Genomic DNA, 20,823 nt, shown 5'->3' with positions numbered 1-20,823 from the left:
GAACTATTCAAAACTTTTCATTCAAACAAGCTTATGAACTCACCAACCTTATATATGTTAACGTTTTCAAAATGACTTGTATTCTCAGGAAATCGTTAAGTGGAAGGTTAGCAGAGAATGGGAAATTTATTGTATTTTGTTGTCATCATACTTTTAACGCTTTGGCCATGTAACTTAAAATATTTTAGTTGATGTAAACAATGGCATTTGTATTATTTTATGCATGGTAATGATGATGTTATGTTTTATTTATATTCATTGTGATGATATTTCAAGATGAAGTCACGCACAAGCCCCCGGTCGTTTCCGTTATCTGGTTTGGGGGTGTGACAGATTGGTATCAGAGCATTGTTTATAGTGAACCAGCATATCTAATCGTACATGATATGCAACTATAAATACAATGGGACTAAACTACTCTGAACATAATAATTAAAATACATACATATGTTTGCATTTTAGAGTAATAACACAAAAAGAATAGTAAAAGTCTTTTGGAGGATTTGAACATCGCTATTAAACTCGGGTAGTTATGTAGTCATATTGCGGTGAATGTAGCATGATCAACTATATTCATTCAAAATACGACCAACATGTGTTCAGGAGTAATCGTGATGATCAATGAATCAAAAACTTACCATCTAGTTATCCAAAGAGCTTATAGAACCAAACCTAAACAAAAAATTAAAATAATATAGGAATATTTGGTGTGCTATTTGTATATAGTATTCATCCACTTTCGTACAGACACTGTGGTCGGGTATCATTAGCCAGGAGACCCTTATTTCCCTAATCAAGGGAATGCAGGGCGGCTTGACCCAAAGGAAGACTCAAAGGAAGAACCAGAGGAGGGACATGAAGTAGAACTTGAAGATGGACCCACTGAGCCTGTGGTGGACCTCGAAGAAGAAGAGCTCGAGGGCAATGACGATCATGACTCGGATGTAGAGTATGAGGATATCAATCCTCCATACATGGCCAAACTACCAGATTATCGTAAGGGCCCCGATGGCCACATGCCCCCATGGGCACACAATATTTGGAGATGGAGTCTCCAGTAGGGGATACGACCACCCTACGGTATGAACCGAGGTACTTCGATCTTAGTCATAGAGGACCAACTAACCAGGCCCTCCCAGGCATGGTCCGGTGCAACCGAGACATTGGCAACCGAGCTCAGGACACCCCCAATCAAATGGACCAAATGTGGACTACTGCAGAAAGAGCTGAGAGACAAACATAGTGAGTGAACAGGCAATCACAAGCAAGACAGTTAGTTTGGGAGGCATGACTACGAGACACCAAGTGACAAGTAGCTCGTCTCCGGGGTGCATCCGCTTCATCAGCACCACCACCATACCCTTTCCGCCACAATTAGGATTAGATTCCCCCCCCCCTTCACTACTATCCGTTATGACTCTCTTTCGTGTACTAAGATGGCATTCACTAATGAAACAACTATTTCTTCTTATTTCGTGTTATTTCATAAATTCACTGGTATGCACAACCGAACCCCCGGAACTGCTAGATACTTAAGGATATCGAAACCAAAACAACATATATACTCTAAGGATAAATGTAATATTCACGCCAAATCTACGATTTCCTAATACCATCAATGCATCATAGGGATGAAGATTGAAACATCGTGAATCATACGGCAAAACAGGAAGTTATAGAGTACAACCAGAAATGACCATCGTTACTAATGATCTTGCATGTAGCAAAAAATATCATCCCACAGAAATACCAAGCACACCCGTGAGGCATCAATCCTGCAGATGGACTCTGCTACATTCCAAGCAGTTGTAACAGCAGCCGTAACCGCTGCTATGGCACAACTCAACGCAAACAACACTAACAGATGTGTAAATACCGTCGACAACTCCAGTCGTAGATACGAGCATGGAAACCGCTGAGTGACAGCTTATCAAGGCACTCCAAAACACAAGCTTAAGAGTAGGAAGTGAGAGTCTGGGAGTAAGAGAAAGGGACAACCAACTCAAGGGTCCTCGAAGAAGCAACGTGTTGTTGCTGTCCATACGACCATGACACCTACTACATAAACACCAGTGAGTGCAAATGTTGGAAGCCTTACAAAATGTAACAAGTGCAATTTCCATCATAAGGAAGTCTGCCAGAATTCGTATTGTAATAGACGCAACTGAATGGGTGACACCACCAAATATTGTAGAACTTATCAACAACAGAATCTACAGCCAAACAACAACAACAATCACAACAACTGTAACAACAACACTAATGATGGGGCTAGTCACACCTGCTATGGGTGTGGAGGAACCGGTCACTTCAGGAGCAATTTCCCTAAGGCTAACAATCAGGGAGCAGAAGGATCAGGAAGGGTCCTGACCTTGGGTCAAGGCGAAGCATTGCAAGACACAACGGTTGTTACTGGTACGTTCCCACTTAGTAACTCTTTCGCTTACATCTTATTCGATAATGGAGCTGAGCGAAGCTTTGTTAGTAACATATTCAAACACTTACTAAAACAACAATCCCAGAAGCTAAACGAAGCCTTCACGGTAGAGATGGATAATGGGTAAACCGAATCAACCAAATATATTTATATAGGGTGCACCTTAACACTAAAACAACGATTCATTCGAATTAGATTTGATACCAGTAAATATTAGGAGTTCTGATGTGATAATCGGCATGTATTGGTTAAGCCCCCACCATGTTGATATTATGTGTCGCGAGAAGGTCGTTCGCCTTCACCCCCCGATCACGAAACCCTAATAATCCATGGTGATTACCCTAGCACCAATCTTCGTCTCATTTCGTGCATCAAGGCACAGAAGTGCCTGCACAAGAAGAACTATGCATTCCTCGCTCATGTGCTGATGAAGCCAAGGAAGAAGTAAACGTTAAAGACATCCCAGTGGCATGTGAATTTCCTGGTCTACTTCCTGGAGACCTCCGAGGAATACCCCCAAAAAGGTAGATCTAATTCCGAATTGACCTAATACCAGGAGCCACATTAATTGCCAATTCACCCTACAGGATAGCTCCCGCCAAAATGCAGGAGTTATCTAGCCAACTAAGCGATTTGAGAAGCAAAGGATTCATCTGATCAAGCGTCTCACCCTTGGGAGCTCCGGTCTAGTTTGTCTAGAAGAAGGACGAATCCTTTAGGATGTGCATCAATTATAGGAAACTGAATAAGCTCACAGTCAAAAACTGATACCCACTCCCTCGGATTAGCAATCTATTGACCAACTTCAAGGAGCTAGTTATTTCTCTAAAATAGATCTAATAACTGGTTCTCATCAACTTCGAGTCTAAGAAGAGGACATTCCAAAAATTGCTTTCCGAACTCGATACAGTCATCACAAATTCGTTGTTATGCCCTTTTGGTCTGACGAATGCCCCCATGGTATTCATGGACCCCATAGACAGAGTTTTCCACTCATTCCTAGTCAACTTTTTGATTATTTTCATCGATAACATACTCGTCTGCTCACGAAACAAGAACAAACATTGTCAACACCTACGACCGGCTTTGGAGGCATCAAAGCCGGATAATATCGCAAAGAAAGCACTGCGTAGACTGGATAAAACTCTCAAAGTCAAAAAGAAGAAGTTTATTTTTACAAGAGTTGGATTGGGCACTATCTGGGTGATAGTCGATAGGTTAACAAAACCTGCTCATTTCCCGCCAATAAAAGAATCGTACAAGATGGAAAGATTAACACGGAACTATATCAAAGAGACCGTGAGACTCCAGGGAGTGCCAGTGTCTATAATTTCAGATCTAGATAGTAGATTTACCTCACGATTTTTGGTAGTCACTCCAGAAGGCAATGGGAACGCACCTAGACATGAGCACTGCTTACTAACCTCAAACCGATGGCCAAATCGAACGAACCATCCAAACACTCGAAGACATGCTCCGAGCTTGTCTGATTGATTTCAGAAAGTCATGGGGTACCCAAATGCCCTTAATTAAATTCTCATACAGTAACAGCTACCACACAAGTATCAAGGTTGCTCCATTTGAGGTCTTAAATGGTCGCAAATGCACATCGCGTCTATACTGGGCTAAGGTAGGTAACACCCAACTGGCAAAAGGGCAATCACCATGCAACACACTTACAGGACCATAAATCATTCGATAGACTACAAAAAAGAAAATCCCAATATGGGAGCTCGACTTCAAGCATCATGAGACCGACAAAAGAGATATGCTGACAAACGGCGAAAGCCTCTGGAATTCCAAGTTGGAGATTGGATACGACTAAAGGTTTCTCCATGGAAAGGGATGATCCGTTTTGGGAAATAGGGAAAACTGAAACCGCGATACATCGGACCGTTCGAGATTCTGGCCCGAATTGGTCTGATCGCTCATAAGTTGCAGCTACCTTCATAGCTTAGCAACATACATCCCATGTTCCACGTCTCGAATCTGAAAAAGTGCTTATCAGATGAAACTCTCGTCATTCATTTGCAAGAGATCGAGATAAACGAGAATCTCCTGTTCGTCTAAGAACCAGTTGAGTCATTGGATAGGGAGGTGAAGCGTACGAAGCAGAGTCACATTCAGATTGTGAAGGTTTTTTGGAACGCTAAGCGTGGTCCAAAATTCACATGGGAACCCGAAGACCAGATGAACCAGAAGTACCCTCACCTATTCTCTCATTCGTGAACCAATCTTTCGAAAGAATCTCGGGACGAAATTCCATCTAACGGGGGATGATGTCACAAGTAGCCTTTTTGATTAGGAAACTCGGTACTCTTAAACATTATCTATTGTGACACATGTAATTCTTATTCGATATCATGCACTATGCTCAATCAATGACAACCAACTTAATCAAGATTCACAAGTAAAGTTCAAAACTATATACAAAACGTTTCGAGTAGTCAACTAAGGGTTGAAAACCCTAAGGGGGTGTTTGGTACAGGGAAATAAGTGTAGGGAAAAGGAATTGATTCCTTTTCCTTTGTTTGGTTAATAAAAATAATAGGGAATTGAGAAATAAATCAATTCATTTTCCATCAAATCCATTCTCTGTTTTTAATAGGGAAAATAGAGAAAAGACGTGATAGAGAATCAAAAAAAAAAAAGTGGAGAAATCAAATTGCCCTCGATTCAAACCTCATTGCTTGCAATCGTTCAAGATTTTTCAAAGATTTCATGCAATCGGCCCACGTAAGTGATCAAAACATATCTTTTTTGCCCTACATATGCGATACAGAGGATCAAAGTCGTCGGCAGTACATAGGATCGAAGTCGTTGTTGTTCCATTCACGCTACATAGGATCGAAGTCACGAGTGCTCCATTCACGCATTATTTGTGGCATTTTCTTTGGCAATTTTGGCACTATCATCTTCCAATTCAAGGTGTGATTGTTAATCTTCATATCAATTCTTCCAATTAAAGAATTTTGTTTGTTGAATTGTCTTGAAATCTTGCCAAGATCGACTTTTTAAACATGTTTTAGTACTATTGTAGATTTCTTTTTTTTAGATTGTTACCCTACATTGATCGATTCATTAAACATGTTTTACAGTGGAACTTGTTTTCCTATTGCAGTTTTTTTTTTTTTAATTTTTACCCTACTTTGAACCACCATAAAAGCTTCATACAAGCTCGGAATGCTGCGATTTTTTTTTCAAACTGTACTCCTCTGTCTTGTCTACGTTTTAGAATCAAAAAACAGCTTAATTGGTTAAGTTTTGGTTGGGTTATACAGCCACAAACAGGAGCTGTTATAATTGCTGCATAATATTTCAGCACTTTTTATATATTTTGTCCAACTTTGAACCATCATAAAAGTTTCATACAAGCTCAGAATGATGCAATTTTTTTTCAAACTGTACTCATTCGTCTTCTCTACATTTTAGAATCAAAAAACAGCTTAATTGGTTAAATTTTGGTTGAGTTGTACAGCCACAAACAGGAGCTGTTATAATTGCTGCATAATAATTCAGCACTTTTTATATATTTTGTCCAACTTTGAACCATCATAAAAGCTTCATACAAGCTCGGAATGATGCAATTTTTTTTTTCAAACTGTACTCCTTCGTCTTGTCTACATTTTAGAATCAAAAAACAGCTTAATTGGTTAAGTTTTGGTTGAGTTATACAGACACAAACAGGAGCTGTTATAATTGCTGCATAATAATTCAGCACTTTTTATATATTTTGTCCAACTTTGAACCATCATAAAAGCTTCATACAAGCTTGGAATGATGCAATTTTTTTTTCAAACTGTACTCCTGCGTCTTGTCGACATTTTAGAATCAAAAAACAGCTTAATTGGTTAAGTTTTGGTTGAGTTATACAACCACAAACAGGAGCTGTTATAATTGCTGTATAATATTTTAGCACTTTTTATATATTTTGTCCAACTTTGAACCATCATAAAAGCTTCATACAAGCTCGGAATGATGCAATTTTTTTTTCAAGCTGTACTCCTTCGTCTTGTCTACATTTTAGAATCAAAAAACAACTTAATCGGTTAAGTTTTGGTTGAATTACACAGCCACAAATAGGAGTTGTTATGCATAATATTTGAGTACTTTTTATAAATTTTGTCAAACTTTGAACCATCATAAAAGCTTCATACAAGTTAATTTTTTTGTAGACATGGCAGGGAGAAACAAACACACATGGACTACTGAAGAGGATGCAAAGTTAATTGAAGCATTGTTGGAGTTACATGTATCCGGAAAGTATGGTGGTGCTGACAAGGGATTCAAACCCGGTTATTTGAAGGCAGTGCAACAATTACTAGATATAGGTCTTCCTAACTCGGGTTTGAAAGCAGAGCCTCATATTAAATCAAGGATGAAGACATGGAAAAATCATTTCAACATCGTGCACGACATGGTATATGGAACAAACACGAGTGGATTCGGCTGGGATACAAATAAATGTTGTGTTACTGCTGATGCTGAAGTTTGGGATGAGTACATAAAGGTACTATAATGATTATGTTTGTAGTATTTTTAGCGTCATTAAAACTTATTGTAAATGAATAGTAACCAAGTAATTTTGTGCCATATTTGTAGAGTCATAAAGGTGTTGCATGTTTTCGCGATAAACGATTTCCCCAATTTGATAACCTATGTAAAATCTTCGGGAAGGATAGAGCTACTGGTCATGGAGCTACTGATCTTGGTGAAGATATGATTGAGACACAAAGAAACTCACATGTTGATGTGGAAGGGTTGGAAGAGATTATTGAAGAGACGCAACAAACTGTTCATGTCAATAGTAAACGTAAAAGACCTCCAACGGATGACACGGAAAGCTCTTATAAGGAAGCAGCGAAAGAAATGAAAGAGACTTTCAAGGAGGTTGGTGAAAAACTTAATGAAACAATATACAATATAGGAAGGCAAGAAAATAAGGAAGCATGTGATTTGATAGATAAAGTTATCAAAGATATAAAACGCATGCCAAATATCAATGTAAAACAACGAATTAAAGCGATTGACATGTTTAGCAAAGATCAATTTCATGCCCGTGCGTTTTTTAAGATGACAGAAGAAGAAAAGATTTGTTATATGGAAATGATTGGGGATGGCTCAATATCATGATTAGGTTATTTTAAGTGATGTTTTTTTTTTAGTTTTTACGAATATTGAATTTGACTCTTTGCACATTTTGTATTAGATATAGTTACGTTTTTTTAGTTTTTAGGAATATTGAATTATACTTTTTTTATATATCCTACATTGGACATAGTTTTTGAATAGTATGATTTGCATGTTTTTTTAAAATCTATTTGTAAGTTATTTTTCTATATTGGAAATATGTTTTCCAATACAAGATGTATAAAAAATAATATTAATTGATTAGAAAATAAATTATATAGTAACAATTAATATTAAAATTAAAAAATTAAAAAAACATAAAAGATGTATATTTTGACTAATTAAGATGTACATCATAATACATTTTTATAAAAAATATTGTTTGAAAATTAATAAACAAGGTAAAAAAAACTCATTTCCATTTCATTGATTAATACAACCAAACAAGAGAAATGATTCTCAAAAACATTTCTCTAATGAATTCTCAGTTCTACCAAACAGGGGAGTCAATTCTCTTTCTCCAGCTTTATTCTCTTTCTCTGCATTTCCATTCTCTACACCAATTCCACTTATCTGTACCAAATGCACCCTAAATTCCTTTTACAACCAAATGAAGAGATATAGTTCAGAAGTTGGGATCAGCAAGAAGACAGTACACAATGAAGATACATTGTCTTCATGATCGACCACTTACAGTTACACACAGGAGAAGCTTCAGTGTATCCTCCGCCTCAAAATGATGATCTGCCGGGGTCCGTTCATCTTCTAGCTTCCTCCCTAAATATGTAAGTCTCTGTTGATTAATTGGAATGCCCTCTTTTTCCTTAATCTTTGCCTTCACATTTTTAATGGTGTCTGATAATTCCACATCCAGCCTGATGGTCTTCCATGTCATAATCTGAACAAAAATATTCATATCACATACTTCCAACCTCAAAACTAGATCCAATGTAGATTTCTCTTGGATGTTATAATCAGCCAAAGTTCTACCATCCTCATCCAGCTTCTTTGCAGCAATGAACAATCGCTGGTGATGCCGAGGAATCCCCTCTTTTTCCTAAATTTGATCCTTCAAGTTATCAATGCTCCCATAGTACCCCCACCTTAGCTTCATGGTTTTGCATGTGAAGGTCTTAACCAATATCCAGTTAAAACCTCCTACCAGCCTCAAATACATATCCAATGTAGACTCGTTTTGGATGTTATAATCCCTCAAAGTTTTATCATCCTGGAGTCCCTTGCAATCAAAGATCAAACGCTGGTAATCCACTGAAATCCCCTCTATCTCCAGAATCTTTACCTTCACACTATAAATAGTCTCTGAGCTCTCCACCGCCAACGTGATGGTCTTCCCGTCTTGAAATTTAACAAAAATCTTCATATCACATTGTCCCGATCGAACAAGGTACACTGTAGATTCCTTTTTGATGTTATAATCTCTCAAAGTTCTACCATCCTCGAAGTTCATTCACACCATGAATGGTATCCGAGCTCTTTACAACCAGTGTGATCGTCTTCCCTGTCAAAGTCTTCACAAAACTCAGCATATCATCTCCAAACTGTTGGCTCAGGTGCAATATAGATTCTTTTTGGATATTATAATCAGCCAAAGTTCTAGGACCCTCAAGGTTCTCCCCAGCAATGATCAACCGTTGTTGATGCAGTGGAATCCCCTCTATACCCTGAATCTTGGCCTTCACTTCACCAATGGTATCAAAGTTTTTAACTTTTAAAGCGATGGTCTTGCCCATTAGCGTTCTGACAAATATCATCATCCCGAGATGCAGCGTAGATTCCTTCTGAACTTTATAATGAGCAAGATCCCAACCATATTCTAGATGTTTTCCGTCAAAGATAAGCGTCTGCTGATCGGGAGGGATGCCTTCCTTTTCCTGAATCTTGTCTTTGACGTCGTAGATGGAAGTCGAACTCTCCACCTCCAACGTAATGGTCTTGCCCGTCAGGGTTTTCACGAAGAACTGCATACCGCCACGAAGAATGAAGATGAGGAGAGAGGGTTTCTAGTGACCCAACATTTGACTCTCGGATTCTATTCGCTCCGTATCCTCTTTTGTCGCTTTCAAATTTCCATAAAAAATAGTTAATTTTAAAAAAATGACAAAATTGCAAATATGGTCCATGTGGTTGGCAAATTTATGTGATTTTTGTCCAAAACAAAAACGTTTGTGCACTACTGGTCCAAAATTGGATCTTTCTACCGTTTTTGGTCCTTATGGTTGGCATTATTGTGTGGCTTTGGTCCATACCTTACCTGAAATGACAAAAATGTCCTTAATTAATTCTTTTTTTAAATTTCTTTCTATTAATTTCTTATTATCTCAATTAAAAACCAAGATAAAATACTAATTACCCACCCCACCCCTCCTAATTTCTTTTTAATATTTGGAACCACCACCATATCGTCACCACCACCAACGAACCGCCCTCCTCCTCATCGGGACACCACCGTTCTCCTTTGGCACCCAATATAATACCTTTATAGGAACCTCTTTAAACCACCCTTATACCGCTACCAACATCCACCTACATCAGTATGACCACCTACACCACACTAGCCGAACAACCCCCTACAGCCACCACTTATTTTAAACATTTTATTCCAGCCATCTGTATCATCACGACCAAGATGAACCCTAATGTAAAGATGATGATTTATTCAAGTATATGGTGTCTAGGTTTGTGTACCCTTGATTTCGCAAATGCATGGATGAATTGACAACGTGGAAATGTTTCCTAGTCCATACCCTTCCCTTTCCAATATCTAGAAATCGAAATAAAAATAGAAATCATATCATCTGTCAAAATCGGAGGAAGGGAGAAGTATGGAGGGACTGTAGGTGGGTCAATCAACGTTTGGATGAACACAATTTTCGAATGGAGAACCAGATGAACGATGATGGTTTTTTATAGCAATATAGTTGGTGGTAGTTGATGATAGTTATCGGCCCCCTCTGCACCACTGGCGTTCATCTCCATTAACTTTGTTTATGCATAGATCTGGTAGTGGTAACAACATAAGAAACAGAAAAGAGAGATGGAGAACTTCTCAATCCAAATTTGTATCTCGATTTGGATGAACTCCGGTGGGTGGCGATGTTGAAGGTTGACGGCGAGAATGGAGGTTGTAGAAGACCAGATTTGTAGCAGAGAAGTGTTGGCGGTGGTGAACCGGATACCGCCCATCGAGCATGTTTTTCAGGCGATTATAGTAACCGACTACGAAAGGGGAGGTGGCAGCATCTGGCGGCGGGTGGCTATAGTGACTTCCTGATGTAGAGGCTGAAAACAAATTGCCAAAATCACTTTTAGGTTTAAGTGGTGGTGGGGGGTTTTTAAAAATAGATAATAAAAAAAATGGAAAAACAAACTATAAGGGCATAATGGTCTTTTTAAGTAGATAGGGACCAAAAACGATAGAAAGATTCAATTTTGGACCAGTGGTGCACCGATGTTTCGTTTTGGACCAAAAACACATAAATTTGCCAACCACAGGGACCATTTTTGCAATTTTGTCAAAAAAAATTTATATTTTGTGTTTTTTTTTTAATTCATATCTATTTTTTTCATGTAACATACTATATATATATATATATATATATATATATATATATATATATATATATATATATATATATATATATATATATAATTTTTTCATTTTTTTTTCAAAAAAAAACCCTTAACCTTCTTAATGTTTCGAAATACATCTTCGACTTTTTTAGATTTTTCTAAAAAAAACTCTAATATTTCACCAAAAAAAATGCCATATTGAAAAAAATAAAAAAATACAAGGTTTTTTCATGAAAAAAAAATGATGTTTAATCCTTCCGAAGTTCATAATAATTACGTATATATCATTTTTTTTTTCTGAAACGACAAAAATAATATAGTTCTAACTACCACCTATGTCACAAGTGAGACCTGAAGTTATGACCTCTCAAATGAGAGGATCGCTCATTACCGCCAGATCAAATGCCTATTTGTACTTATATATCATTTTTAACCTATTAAAATCATATTTATATCCAATCTTATAATTTAATGAGGTATTAATAAATTTAATACAAAAAATATATATTTAAATATCAAAATAAAAGGTGACTGTACTAAATCACCTTTTCCAAATTATTAATAAATAGAACTAAGTAGATTTAATTAGCATTAAACCTAATTAATATGGCAAAACCTCAAACACATGAATTCTAAACTCAAAAACGTGAAATCTCTAAGACTTTCATCACGTTTTCTTCTTCTTCAAGCTGTGAGAATGTCTGCCTTCATTTCTTCGAATATCGTTGCTAGAACCATCGTATTTCTTCACAACAGATAAATATTATTCTTCCTTCGATTAATTTTGGTTTTGATTAACTTTTTGCATCGATTAATTTTTGGTTCTGCATTCAATTATGTTTGGTTTTCAATAGACAGTTTATTATCCTCATCTTTGATGGATAATGAGGTTGATGCACCAAGATGGGACATAAGTACTCACACGCCCATAATTAAGTAAGTTTTTATCAACAATGGAATGATACTTTATGTTTCCCTTCGATTTTATTAACCGTTTATTTTCATTGTGGTTATCAGACAAATAATATCGGAATTTAAGTTTAAATTGAAATATGAAGGCTTCTTTCGGTTAGCTAGGAACTCCTGTAGGCAAGTGTATTCCTTTGGATCTACAAAATGTCTCTATATAGACACATTTTCATATAACTTAAATCATCTAGTTGAAGAGGTGAAAAAACACTATCCAAGCGATATCTTTTTGTCAATAGTAGTTGTTGACAAATACGCAAAAGAGCAATGCTTTATTGAACTTGATAGCGATAAGAGTTTCATGGTGATGCTAAACATGTATAATGAGGATAAAGAAGTAACAATTTATGTATCGTCCTCGAGATTCTTTCCAACAATGAACAAACGCTGGTGAATCAGTGGAATTCCCTCAATTTCGTGAATCTTTGCATTCACATCGTCAATGGGCTCCGAGCTATCTATAGTCAGCATGATTGGATTCTTGGATGCCATGATCCCTCAAACTTGTACAATCTTCAAGGTTCTTTCCAGAAAACATCAAATGCTGGTAGTGTCGTGGAATCTTCTCTTTCTCATGAATCATTCGTTTCATATTACTAATGGTCAGACTTCCACCCTTGGACACCACTAGCTGATGGTCTTCCCTGTTGAAGTCTTAAGAAAAATCTTCATACCACCTCCTCACTCTCTCGAAATCAGGTGCAATACAGATTCATTCTGGACGTTACAATCTGCCAAAGTTGTATACCCCTCAGGTTGATTTTGTCTAAAGACCAGACACTGTTGATAATTTGGAAACCCAGTTATGTCCTGAATCCTTTCCATCACATATTTCACATTCCCAATGGTCTCCGAGTTCTCAACCACCAGCGTGTAGGTATGCCCTAACAAACTTTTCACAAAAATCTGCATGTCTCCTTCCAACCTTAAACCCAGGTGCAATGTAGATTCTTTTTGTATGTTCTAATCCGCTAAAGTTCTAGTACCCTCAAGGTTCTTCTCAGCAATGGTCAAAAGTTGATGTTGCGGTAGAATCCACTCTATGTACGCCATCTTCTAGCTACTTTCGAGCAAAGATAAGCTTCTGCTGACGGCAGTAATCCCTTCCTTGTCATGTATCGTTGACTTGGCATTGACAATCGTGTCTGAACTATGGACCTCCAAGGAAATGGTCTTGCCAGTGAGCGTTTTGGTGAAGAGTGTGGCTTCTAGACGGCTAGGGTTTTTCCGTCATGGCCTGAGGACGAAGAACGAGGAGAGAAAGCTAGAAAGGGCCTGTTGGCGGAGATATCAATATCTTTCTTTGTCATTTCCGATGATTTTCTAAAAGGAAGAAACTGCATCAAAATGAAAATGTATTGCATAAAAAAGTTATTGAATATTTTAATAATACAATAATAATTTTATGTGAATATTTTCTTTTATCTAAAAATATTTTACAAAAAAGTAAAAAGTGCATCATCGGTTCATATTATTTGTTATTATTATTTTGTTTAGTAAAAAAGTTTTTATAGAAAAATACAAAAATGGTCCATTTGTTATGTATCTTTTTTAACAAAGTCTATTTTTTTTAATTAGCATATGTACCACCCTACGGTTTATTTTTGTCACGTAATTAGTCCCCATGTCGAATGCCATCTTGTCCTGTTAGATCGAATCATGTGTGACGCACATTACGGCAAAATCGTTATTTTGGGTTTGTTATTGTCGCTAGTCATATGTACGATCATGATGATTATTTTCATTAATCGTCCTCAAAATTAACTTTCGTTTCTTATTCCAAGAGTACGGTGATCGGGGTTCGGTTTGAAACCGTGATACTGATCGCGGTTTTACGATTTATATTTTTCTTAACGGTTTGGCTTGCGGTTTTGATCTTTTCAAACTGTAGTTAACGATTTCGCTTACGGTTTTTAAGATTTCAAACCGTGTTAAAACCGGATCGGACCGTAAGATTTATATATATATATATATATATATATATATATATATATATATATATATATATATATATATATATATGTGTGTGTGTGTAATTATATATATATATATATATATATATATATATATGTGTGTGTGTGTTGTATTATATATTATTTTTTATATATATGACAACCACAAAGTTAGATGTGGGATTTGGTGTTTGAATTAGAAAATGTCATGGTAACTAAAGTAGACTTTGTCTTATGAATTGTGCATGCTAAAAATTTAAGGGTTGGAATGTAGGAGTGATTGAAACTGTTACACTTGTCTTTACTACTTTTTGAAATTGTACAAATGAATGTTCATTCTATTTAATGTTTATTGAAATGAAGTGAAAAGTTACGTTGTAAACTCATCTTTAATTATGGAAGTCTTTATCTTTACAATTCATTTCATGAATTTTACATTAGTCCACATTTGCATTTTGTTATAGCGTATAGTTCATGGTTTAATTAATTTTTTTTTGTATGGTCTGTCCTTTATACATATAAGATGCTTATTTTATCTTTTTTAATACTTCGTGCCATGTATTCCGAGCTTCTGACTATAGCTCCGCTTGCATCGACAATATCGACTGAGAGGTACTTTTCTTCTCATGGTTTTATATTGAATTTTTGGTGTGATGTTTTAATATTGACTTTTTTGGACAACAAAGGCTTATGAAATTGATGACATTTTGGAAGTGGATAACATTGTGGAAGTGAGCTTGCTGATAATGGAAAAAATACTTGCTGTTTTTATTTACTGTTTGTGTGTATTAGTCTAATATTTGATGTAATGGAACAATATTTGCTGCTTTTTATTTACTGTTTCGACAGTTTTTTGGCTGCTTTGACAGCTTTAATATTACAGTTTTTTTTAACAATATTTGACAGAATTTTTGCTGTTTTGACAGCTTCAATATTGCAGTTTTTTAACTAAATTTGGCAGAATTTTTGCTGTTTTGACAGCTTCAATATTGCAGTTTTTTAACTAAATTTGGCAGAATTTTTGCTGTTTTGACAGCTTCAATATTGCAATTTTTTTTAACAATATTTGGCAGAAGTTTGTTTGTTTTAACATATTGTAGTTTTTTTAACAATCTAATGGACTCGATTAAAATGAGCCTAAAAAGCCTAAACCGTGAAACCAAACCGGAGTCAAACCGTTAGTAACAGTTTGGTTTTGTTCGGTTTTAATTTTTGAACGGTTCGGTTTTGGTTTTCTCTTGACAAAAACCGTAACTAATGGTTTGGTTTCGGTTTAACCTAAAAACCGAATAAACCGAACCATAAACACCCCTATCCAATAGTACAACATATGCCTACAAAATCATTTTATTCCTCCCAAATCTTCTTAGATTGAAAAACCTAGTAACAAAGGTTGTGAGGAAGTTCATCATGGTAGTAACAATGTGAAGTGTCAATTCTAGTGATGATGATGAAGACATGAATGCGATTTACGGTATGTGATTATTCCATAGTTCACTGAATATGGTTTTTGTGTTATATTAACCAATTCTTCATATTTTTTTTAGATGGGAATCATACTATGTTTTCATTACATATAAATCACGTAGGTGAATAGCATGCTACATCGGAAGACAATATGCCAATGGTACAAATTTTTATGTATATTTTTTCAATGGAATCACACTTGGAAGCTCGTTGGTTTAATTACCTTCTTGTCACAAAGCTCATTGATTTACCTTCCAGTCACAGACCCATTAGATTAAAATGGGTATTCAATGTTAAAAAAGATGATTCAGAATAATTGTCGAGTATAAGGCTTGTTTCATTGCAAGGGGTTTTGTGTAAAAACAAGATATTTGATATGGATCTGGAAAAACAAGTACCACAACCCGCAACCCGACCCAATAGAATTAAAAGAAGACCCGCCAGATATAAGGATTGAAGACCTGGTCAACAATGGCTCTATTATTGTTGAAGAAGTATCTCATGCATGCATCATTTTAGGAGAAATAAGTGGGAAACCACTCTAGCAGTCAATTGCACGCTTACATGTTTTCCTTTTTCTTTGCTACTTTATGCATTATGTTTGTTCTGTTTGCTATTTAAGTTGTAACTTGCATTGGAATGAGATATCAGAAAATAGCCCCAATCTTGTCTCTTGTCTCTGCAACTATTCTCTTCTCTGGAGCTTAACCCACTCAACGTGTTGTATGAATATTACTTTAGCGGGTTAACGGAGTTAAAAGATACACCATTTAGACATAAGGATCGCCTTTCTAAATGGTGAGATAATATCACATCCCGAAGGCTTTGTTTTCAAAGTAATCTAACATAAAGTTTACAAGCTTTCTAAAGCGCTTTATGTGTTATGTCATTAAAGTTTTCGAGCTTTTTAAAGCTCATTATGTGTTACGTCTGAAGGCATGGAATATTTTCTTGGACAAAATTAAACTTGAAGAGTATTGGGTTCCAAAGTTGTTCGTATGATCAAGCCGACACTCATTCGGGTATTAAAGAACTTTCTTTATCGAATTTCATTCGAGTATCAAAGAACTTGCTTCATTTCTATCAAGATGATCTTATTGATACATGCTCTAATTGATTTGTCCATTCTCCACACATTCCCGAATGAAATGAAACTACATATTAATGTGGTTTTCTGAATATTGATCTTGTGAGGATGTCGTCGACCATAAAAGCACAAGTGACATGGTTTTCTATCTTGGGTGAAGCATTATCATGTGGGAATCGTAAAAACAAAAGATTGTAGCATAATCAACTTACGAAGTGGAATTCATGGCTGCTACAGTGGCGGCTTGCCAAAAAATTTATTTGGCGAAATAAACGAGTATAAAGGAGAGCCAATAAAACTTTTTGTTGATAAAAAACTGGCAATCCAATTGATGAAGTTTTTTTATTCCACTGGCTACACAAACACAATAATACTAAATTTTATTTCATTCGGGAATGTGCGGAGAATGGACAAATCATTGTTGAATTTATATCCTCGAAAGAGCAAAAGGCAGACATACGTAGACATACTTACTAAGAAGTTGGCGGGAGAAAACTTTACCAACATGTGCAAAAGCTTCAAGTGATTAATCTGGATCCGGATCCATTTAAAAGGGGGAATGTGGAATATTAACCGAGTATTCCTAAATTAAAATAGGTGGAAATTTTATATAGTCTTGGAGTATCCACAATTAGGGTTTAATAAGAGTTGAATAGATTGAATAGATGGTTAATGGAGTGTGAATGATGACATGGAGAAGAGTTGAATGAGAGAGTTGTATAATCATTGAGTGGTTCAATGGATTTGATGTTTTCTTTTTCAATTAAATTTCAAACCAAATGTAAGAATCCATTAAACTCTGTAGAGTTTAATGGAGTATGAATGTTAAAGAGTACAGTTGAATAAAAACTAAAATATTGATGTGGCGGTGATATGGCAATCCATTGAACTTCATAGAGTTCAATGGATTATGGATACCCTTTGTTTGAGTCAAATATGTAGTTTCCTTTGCTTGTCTCTTGGAGCAAGTCATATAGTGTTATTTAAATAAATGAAGAAACCTTGTCTTTGGTTCACATATTTCTCATCTATCTCTTTCTTTTTTCTGATCTCGACAAGCCAAGTTGATATAAATAATTTTCTCAAACTCATATATATTGTCACTCCACCGTATCGATCCAATTATTTAACAACTACATTCTCGTTTCTTATGTTCTTGGTTGATTATTTTTCGTATGTTCGGCACACCATTTTCTTAAGCATCGGACGACGATCCTTTGGTCAGTTGTTGGAACAAACGACATAACTTGAAGAAAGATTGGATGTCATAAGATCTATAAGACCAACATAATCATAAAAAATTAAATAATCCTAGACTTCTCTTAATATAAAAAGCCTAGACGAAGAACTTGTTAAAACTCTTCTTATACTTCCTTTCTTGTGAATGAATCACCAATGGGGATGGATGTCAACACTTTCTTATGCTTCAATTCTTGTAAATGTAACTCGAATGGAAGGGCTGCATGTGCTATCACAGAAGCATGAAATAAAAGGATTGTCATGGGTGTGATAGTGGGGTTGGAAGGTTTTGAAATCTTAGACGTATTCTTTGTCGATGATCTGAATTGTTTGGGGGAATATTGGTCCCTCGAACATTCTACAAATATTGTTCAACTTCTTACATGTTTTATCTTGTGTCAGAGTAATCTGTTTGAGGTGGAGTTAAAGTTAGGGAGGTGGATAATATGACTAATGTTCGTAACAGAAAACCTACAAACCTTTCATGTCACTATCTGTCTTCCTAATTATAGCTTGACCAAGCAAGAAGGTTGATTAAAAGTTATACAAAAAAATTCTAAATAAAGTTATCAAATTGGAAGGTAAGGATTTTTCGAATGGCGGAGATCTACCTTAATAAATAAGTTCATGGAAGCTTGGCTACTTACTATGTTGGAAAGGATGTTGTGTAATTTCTTCTAAAGAGGTAGTGTTAGGGAAACTGGTTGATGTGTGTCAAATGGTATATGGTTTACCTTGTGTTCCAATATTTAATAAAGGAAAGAAAAAAAAGATATGGTTCAAAAATCAGAAGGCCAAGTCACACAAAAATCTTAGTCAAACATCTATGAAGAGATAGGGTTCAGAAATTGGGATCAACATGAAGACAGTACACAATGAAGATACATTGTCTTCTTGATCGACCACTTACAGTTACACACAGGAGAAGCTTCAGCGTATCCTCCGCCTCAATATGATGATCTGCCAGAGCCCGTTCATCTTCTAGCTTCCTCCCTAAATATGTAAGTCTCTGCTGATTAATTGGAATGCCCTCTTTTTCCTTAATCTTTGCCTTCACATCTTGAATGGTGTCTGATAATTCCACATACTTCCAACCTCAAAACCAGATCCAATGTAGATTTCTCTTGGATGTTATAATCAGCCAAAGTTCTACCATCCTCATTAAGCTTCTTTGCAGCAATGAACAATCGCTGGTGATGCCGTGGAATCCCCTCTTTTTCCTGAATCTGTGCCTTCAAATCATCAATGCTCCCAAACAATCCCCATCTTAGCTTCATGGTTTTGCCTGTGAAAGACTTAACCAATATCTTCATATAACATTGTCTGGATCGAACAAGGTGCACGGTAGATTCCTTTTTGATGTTATAATCTCTCAAAGTTCTACCATCCTCCTCGAAGTTCTTTCCAGGAACTATTAAACGGTATTGAGACAATGGAGTCCCATCTATGTCTCCAATCTTTTCTTTCACATCACGAACGGTATCCGAGCTCCTTACAACCACAGTGATCGTCTTCCCTGTCAAAGTCTTCACAAAAATCCGCATATCATCTCCAAATTGTTGACTCAGGTGCAATATAGATTCTTTTTGGAGGTTATAATCAGCCAACGTTCTAGGACCCTCGAGGTTCTCCCCAGCAATGATCAACCGTTGTTGATGCAGTGGAATCCCTTCTATATCCTGAATCTTGGCCTTCACTTCACCAATGGTATCGCAGCCTTTAACATTTAAAGCGATGGACTTGCCCATTGGGGTACTGACAAAGATCTGCATTCCGAGATGCAGCATAGATTCCTCGTGAACATTATAATCAGCAAGAGTTTTACCGTCATATACTAGATGTTTTGCCGGCAAAGATAAGTGTCTGCTGATCGGGAGGGATCCTTTCCTTGTACTGAATCTTGTCTTTGATGTTGTAGATTCTATCCGAACTCTCAACCTCCAACTTAATGGTCTTGCCGGTGAGGGTTTTCACGAAGATCTTCATACCGCTGCGAAGAATGAAGTTGAGAAGAGTGGGTTGTGACTTGTGAGAGATGAATTTAAGTGGAGATACGTGGGGTTATTTTTTAATTTGGATTCGGATTTTGTTTGATCGCTCCATATCCTTCTTTGTCGCTGATTAGAGGGTGTTTGGGGTATTCTTGAGAGAGCAAAAGAATTTTTGGGAAAAGATAACAGACAAAAGATGTTTGGGAAAAGCTCCTTAAAATCTCCTTTTGGATCTTTTAAAGAAGGAAAACTGACTTTTTGGATCTTTTAAAGAAGGAAACCTGGTTTTTTGGAACTTTTCCCAAAAGTTCTTTTGCCCTCTGAAAAGATACCCCAAACACCCCCTTATACTAATCAAAAAAATAGATATACATATGTTATATATAGTTTAGTCCATAACGATTCTTTTAGTATTTTCATCATTATATCATTATTATATAACATAATAAGTACTATAATATCTAACTAGTAATTATTATTTTATATTTTTAAAATATTGTATATTACAAACATTTGTTACAATGAAAGGGATCATATTTTTGATGTTTCCAACTCTATAAGTTATATTTTACTAGCTTATAACCCGTCAAAATCCACATATAACAATGAATCGATAGGTTAAGTTTAAAATAATATCACTTTTTAATATTTTAAGTGTATTAATGCAGAGTTGTTAATATTTCAAGTGTATTAAAACCGACCAATTGAATGTAGATATACCTAAAAGTTCTAAAGTTTGTTTGAGCTTACAATTTATATTATATTATGTTATTACAATTTATATTATATTATGGTATAATGCTATCAAATTGTAATATGACATCATTTTTAGACTTAGGTATATTTTATTAAGAAAAACATTATGTGAGCTTTAAGTGTATATTGTTTTTTATTAAAGCAATAACATTATTAATTACTATTGTTATGAAACAAAAGTATATATATAACCAATATCATAAG

The 20,823-nt window shown here is 35.9% G+C and overlaps 1 protein-coding gene and 2 pseudogenes across 1 annotated transcript; 1 reads left to right on the top strand and 2 right to left on the bottom strand.

Moving 5' to 3' along the window:
- The window catches only part of LOC145053195 (polyubiquitin-like), a 148,421-nt pseudogene extending 138,869 nt beyond the window's left edge, over positions 1-9,552 (bottom strand).
- Positions 6,615-7,570, top strand: LOC145053188 (uncharacterized). Its single transcript, XM_079001189.1, has 2 exons — positions 6,615-6,947; positions 7,040-7,570. The coding sequence occupies exons 1-2, from the start codon at positions 6,615-6,617 to the stop codon at positions 7,568-7,570; spliced, it is 864 nt and encodes a 287-aa protein (XP_078857315.1).
- Positions 9,553-10,634: 1,082 nt separating the features above from the next.
- On the bottom strand, positions 10,635-19,864 carry LOC145049917 (polyubiquitin-like; annotated as a pseudogene).
- Positions 19,865-20,823: the final 959 nt, after the last annotated feature.

Source organism: Lactuca serriola, chromosome 5 (assembly GCF_051521515.1).
Source record: "Lactuca serriola cultivar US96UC23 chromosome 5, Lser_US96UC23_V15, whole genome shotgun sequence".
Taxonomy (NCBI): domain Eukaryota; kingdom Viridiplantae; phylum Streptophyta; class Magnoliopsida; order Asterales; family Asteraceae; genus Lactuca; species Lactuca serriola.
This window is presented reverse-complemented; position numbering and strand designations above follow the sequence as displayed.